This window comes from Diaphorina citri, unplaced genomic scaffold (genome assembly GCF_000475195.1).
Source record: "Diaphorina citri unplaced genomic scaffold, Diaci psyllid genome assembly version 1.1 scaffold1075, whole genome shotgun sequence".
NCBI classification, from domain to species: domain Eukaryota; kingdom Metazoa; phylum Arthropoda; class Insecta; order Hemiptera; family Psyllidae; genus Diaphorina; species Diaphorina citri.
The window spans coordinates 17,454-23,588 of record NW_007378504.1 but is presented as its reverse complement, the minus strand read 5'-3'; the positions used below and the strand labels follow the sequence as shown (position 1 = coordinate 23,588).

The 6,135-nt window shown below is 40.8% G+C and overlaps 1 protein-coding gene and 1 long non-coding RNA gene across 2 annotated transcripts in view; both read right to left on the bottom strand.

Moving 5' to 3' along the window:
- Positions 1-2,656: 2,656 nt before the first annotated feature.
- On the bottom strand, positions 2,657-3,111 carry LOC113469431. The gene is made up of 2 exons (XR_003392851.1): positions 2,969-3,111; positions 2,657-2,883 (listed from the first exon to the last, which is right to left on the bottom strand). It is a non-coding gene; the product is annotated as an uncharacterized LOC113469431 (long non-coding RNA).
- Positions 3,112-3,603: 492 nt separating this feature from the next.
- The window catches only part of LOC103514057 (uncharacterized protein MCAP_0864-like), a 19,970-nt gene continuing 17,438 nt past the window's right edge, over positions 3,604-6,135 (bottom strand). The window contains exon 6 of the mRNA XM_026827116.1: positions 3,604-3,789. Within this exon, the coding sequence (XP_026682917.1) occupies positions 3,682-3,789 (108 nt within the window). The 3' untranslated portion in view covers positions 3,604-3,681. The remainder of the gene's footprint in view (positions 3,790-6,135) is intronic.

Sequence of the window (6,135 nt, the reverse complement as noted above, 5' to 3'; positions counted from 1 at the left end):
GATCAAGCCGGATTATCTTCCCCCTATATTGTTTATTATCTCCCCCCTCTAGCTCTACAATGTATGGAAGATCCAATGGAAGAGGATCATCTGGATTCATTCTCTAGTTTTGATCAAGCCGGATTATCTTCCCCCTATATTGTTTATTATCTCCCCCCTCTAGCTCTACAATGTATGGAAGATCCAATGGAAGAGGATCATCTGGATTCATTCTCTAGTTTTGATCAAGCCGGATTATCTTCCCCCTATATTGTTTATTATCTCCCCCCTCTAGCTCTACAATGTATGGAAGATCCAATGGAAGAGGATCATCTGGATTCATTCTCTAGTTTTGATCAAGCCGGATTATCTTCCCCCTATATTGTTTATTATCTCCCCCCTCTAGCTCTACAATGTATGGAAGATCCAATGGAAGAGGATCATCTGGATTCATTCTCTAGTTTTGATCAAGCCGGATTATCTTCCCCCTATATTGTTTATTATCTCCCCCCTCTAGCTCTACAATGTATGGAAGATCCAATGGAAGAGGATCATCTGGATTCATTCTCTAGTTTTGATCAAGGCGGTTACAAGGCAGACGTTCTACCCTCCAAGCTAATTAAATTAGACTGGCTCGACTCAAAAATAAATTGGAGTAACACAACGCTTATTTTTGTTTCAGCCGTGCTACTTCTACTCAAAGTTCACAGCGAGGGAGAGCAAAGAAAGCATCAGCCGTGTCAAACTTCAGAGCTAAAGCATTGGGTCGACTAGTACCTTTACCTCAGAATAGATAGTCAGGAGGTAACATGCTTGCCGTGCAGAAGGTCCCGGGTTGGAATCCCAGAGTTGGTAAGAAGTTTGCAATGGAATCTTGATTGCTTTTCGTTCAGAAGGTCCCGCGTTCGAATCCCACAGTGAAAGAAAATAAATTGCACTCGAATTTCGATTTGCAAATGTTTCAACGGGTGTCTATGATCTTGTGTTGACTCATCACCCATTTGGGGGAGTATGGTGCCTTTCATCGCCCACCTTATGAGAGGGGAAAAGGTTTAAGATCGCTGTATACAATGATACATGCTAAGATACTGGTTGTACCCGCCTCATATTAGCCTCACCCAACCAGAGTGAGGCCGGGAAAAGCCAGAAACACGCGATTGCCCAGATAGTCACCTGTCCGGATACCAACCACGCGCAATGTTGCTTAACTTGAGTGAACCTTGTGAAACACTTTTTTTTTTTTTTTTTTTTTTAAGTATTTTTTTTTATATTCGTACCGGGCGGGAATCGAATCCGCGACTTTACGCTTATAAGACAGAAGCTCTATATTTCAAGCTAACAAGTTACTAGCTTTTTTTTAGAAATTTGATAGAGGGAACTGAAACAACGAAGATCTTATCGTCCCGAAATGGAAGAGAGAAGGAGGACAGGATAGGCGAATACCAGCCATTCTCAGAACGAACCTTATTTGTTTAGGATAAAGTTCGCCCTGGGCAGGAATCGAACCTGCGGTTACAAGGCAGACGTTCTACCCTCCAAGCTAATTAAATTAGACTGGCTCGACTCAAAAATAAATTGGAGTAACACAACGCTTATTTTTGTTTCAGCCGTGCTACTTCTACTCAGAGTTCACAGCGAGGGAGAGCAAAGAAAGCATCAGCCGTGTCAAACTTCAGAGCTAAAGCATTGGGTCGACTAGTACCTTTACCTCAGACTAGATAGTCAGGAGGTAACATGCTTGTCGTGCAGAACGTCCCGGGTTCGAATCCCAGAGTTGGCAAGAATTTTGCAATGGAATCTTGATTGCTTTTCATTCAGAAGGTCCCGCGTTCGAATCCCACGGTAAAAGAAAATAAATTGCACTCGAATTTCGATTTGCAAATGTTTCAACGGGTGTCTATGATCTTGTGTTGACTCATCACCCATTCGGGGAGTATGGTGCCTTTTATCGCCCACCTTATGAGGGGGGAAAAAAAGGTTTAAGATCGCTGTATACAATTATACATGCTGAGATACTGGTTGTACCCGCCTCATATTAGCCTCACCCAACCAGAGTGAGGCCGGGAAAAGCCAGAAACACGCGATTGTCTCTGGATACCAACCACGCGCAACGTTGCTCAACTTGAGTGAACCATCGGGAACCAGCAAATAGATCAGTTGCGCTTACTTGGGTGATGTTTCGAAGTCATAGAGCAGGAAAAATAAGGAAGAACGGAATTTTTCTTTTTCTTCTACGACTTCCAGATCCCGAGATAAATCAATTTAATAAATACCGGTAAATCGTGAAGTTTGACGTCACGGCATACACTCCCGTAGGCGATGACGTCATAATTCATGACTCCCGCTTCGTATGTTTGTGCGCAAGCGTTTCTGCGCATTTTGACGTGAAATCTGACGTCACAACTCTTTGAACTTTTTCATTAGAATTTATCCTGATGGGATAATGTTCGTTCTCGGAACGGCTGGCTTTCTCCTATCCTGTCTTCCTTCTCTCTTCGTTTTCGGGACGATAAGACCATAGCAGTTACAGTTCCCTCTGTCAAACCTCTTTTAAAAAAAATCAAATTTTTATTTTGATATAAAATTCCATACCTCGGTGGGGATTGAACCCACGTCCTCCTGTTTACCAGGCGAGCTTCAATGAAAAAGGTTATCTCTTAAAGGTTCATACGCCTTATTTACTTCATTTATAAAATGCTAGGAATCTTTTTCGCCGTTTTCATGTCTGATTCAATATAAAAGTTTGTCTGAAAGTTCAGGTCTTCGTTTCATTTTCTGTTCATAAAGTGTCCCAGTTCATAAGCTCTTTGTTTCTGTACAAGGAAGATTATCATATGTGAGTGCATGAGGTATGTTCACTTCATTCTCCCACCAGAGATCTGCTGTGTTTCTATCGTCCACTGACTGGAATCAAATCAAACACACAAGTGCATTATTTTACCACCTGTCCATCTGATATGATATCAACTGACAATATTATGGTACCTACCTGAGGGGAAGGGACAAACTCAAGTTGAATTGTATTTTCCTTTCGAGATTTTCCCTCTTTTGAAGCTCGTTTCCTCTAGTTTTGGCGTGACCACGCCCATACTAAACCATAGGAAATCCAAGATGGCACGCCATCGGTTTCCGAAAGGAAAATACTCAGAGTAAGAAATAACATAGAGGGAGCGTTTGGGACCAAAACGAAAGACACTTTTCAAATCGAAGGTTATATGATTTTTAAAATTCCATACCTCGGTGGGGATTGAACCCACGCCCTCCTGTTTACCAGGCGAGCTTCCATGAAAAAGGTTATCTCTTAAATGTTCATACGCCTTATTTACTTCATTTATAATGCTAGGAATCTTTTTCGCCGTTTTCATGTCTGGTTCAATATAAAAGTTTGTCTGAAAGTTCAGGTCTTTGTATTTTTAAAATTCCATACCTCGGTGGGGATTGAACCCACGCCCTCCTGTTTACCAGGCGAGCTTCCATGAAAAAGGTTATCTCTTAAAGGTTCATACGTCTTATTTACTTCATTTATAATGCCAGGTCTGAAAAGTCCCTTGAAATGATCTTTTTCGCCGATTTCATGTCTGGTTTAATATAAAAGTTTGTCTGAAAGTTCAGGTCTTGGTTTCATTTTCAGTTCATAAGCTCTTCATTTTCAGTTCATAAAGTTCATAAGCTCTTCATTTTCTGTTCATAAAGTGTCCAAGTTCATAAGCTCTTTGTTTCTGTACAAGGAAGATTATCATATGTGAGTGCATGAGGTATGTTCACTTCATTCTCCCACCAGAGATCTGCTGTGTTTCTATCGTCCACTGACTGGAATCAAATCAAACACACAAGTGCATTATTTTACCACCTGTCCATCTGATATGATATCAACTGACAATATTATGTACCTACCTGAGGGGAAGGGACAAACTCAAGTTGAATTATATTTTGCTTTCGAAATTTCCCCTCTTTTGAAGCTCGTTTCCTCTAGTTTTGGCGTGACCACGCCCATACTAAACCGGGTATACCTAAAAAACTGATTACACAAAATTCAACTGATTGGCCATAAAGATTGCGAAAATTAGCTGACTGACCATAAGGCAATATGCAAAACGGCGGTTTACATCGTTTGGTGAAAGAAAATTTCGGAAAAGTCGTACCATTTTCCAGTAGTACAGGAATCGTACTCATTATTGCCAATCAGTTGAGTTTTATGATCCCGAAAGTGGTTTTCCGACTACTGGAAAATGGTACGACTTTTCCGAAATTTTCTTTCGCCTAACGATGTAAACCGCCGTTTTGCATATGGCCTTATGGTCAGTCAGCTAATTTTCGCACTCCTTATGGCCAATCAGTTGAATTTTGTGTAATCAGTTTTTTGGAAAGGAAAATACTATTTGGGTCTGCAATGGCATGGACCCCGGCTGGGGTTAAATATAGTTCATGTTAAGTTGTTGGATTGAGCAATCTGATTGGTTGATTTCAATACATGCTGAGATACTGGTTGTACCCGCCTCATATTAGCCTCACCCAACCAGAGTGAGGCCGGGAAAAGCCAGAAACACGCGATTGTCCAGATAGTCGCCTGTCCGGATACCAACCACGCGCAATGTTGCTTAACTTGAGTGACCCATTGGGAACCAGCAAATTTAAATATCGTGGCTGGCTAAATTCCAGACTGTAAAATCAGTTTTTTTTTTTTTTAATAAGATGAGTGTCCCACCGCCGTTTTTATTTCGTAGCAATGGAACAACTGCTACATTAGACGCTTGTGGCCTGTGTCGTAGCATGCCCATCCCGTAGTATGCCTCTCATCAGAGATTATCCCATCAGGATAAAATCCGCCCTGGGCGGGAATCGAACCCGCGGCCTAGCGCTTACAAGGCAGACGCACTACCAACTAAGCTAGCTAGGCTGGCTGTATCAAGTTCAATAGTGATTTGTTTGGTGACCCTGGACACGTAAAGTATGTATTGCTAAACATAACTTGTGTAAAATAGTAACCCATCTTACTGTCTGAAAAGATAAGATTTTTCAAAGAGGTTTGATAGGTGGAAGTGTAACTACTGAGGTAGGTATTACCATCCCGAAATCCAAGAGAGAAGAGATAGCCAGTCTTATTCCGAGAGAGAACCTTATCTGTTCAGGATAAATTTCGCCCCGGACGAGAATCAAACCATTGACCTAAAACAGAGGTTCTCAAACTGGGGGGGGGTGGAGACAAATCAGGGGGGGCGCGAGCTTTTCCTATAAACCTCCAGTTCTGAAATTCCTCCCGCGCTAACTGCTTGAGGCACTGAGGTTGGTTCGTTTTGTTATTTCATAAAACCTATAAACAGGTAACCTACTTAGGTACTTGAATATACATATATATATAAAAAAAAATCGCAAAGTTTCAAATTCTCGTTTTGTTATTCCATAAAACCCATAGGTAAAAATAATATACCGAGGGGGTTGGGTAAGGTAGGGGGGGCGTGGAAAAAATGAGAAAATCACCAAAGGGGGCGCATGCGAAAAAAGCTTACAAGTCAGGACGACATATCCTTCTACGTTAACCAAGCTGGCTACAAGGTATTTTTGTCTACTTAGCTTTTTATCCGTACAACAGTATATCATATCCAGTGGTTCGAATACTTATTGTCAGCATGCTCCAGGGGTGGTTAGTTTGTCTCTTCAATCGAGGAAATCCCTTCATTTTTAACTTGAATATGCTTCATTTAGTCGATGTAATTTCTTCATTCTTGCGTTATATATCTCCCGGAGTTGTTTGATTTGTTCAGTTTTTAAACTTGAATGTTTTCACTTAGTTGATTGATATTTTACTTTGAACTTCAATCTTGAGTTCACTTAGCTGTTTGACTGTGAATATCATGTTTTGTTTTGTTGTTCTTCCAGACGCCCTGAATTGTTTCGTTTTTTCCAAAACCTGGAAACGGATAATAACGAATCTCCAGTAGTAAATTTATCAAAATAGTCCTCCTCGCGCGTTATAGGATATATTCCTAGGTATGTCTTATGTACGGTAAACAAGCGGATGTGTTAAGTCATGTCTTTGATTTTGTATGTAGGTAGCTTATCGGATTGGATCAAGATTAAACTTGATAAACCCCAATCTAAACTGGAATTAAAAAAAAGAAAGTGTTCTTATCCATACATGATAGATTCTGACGTGCT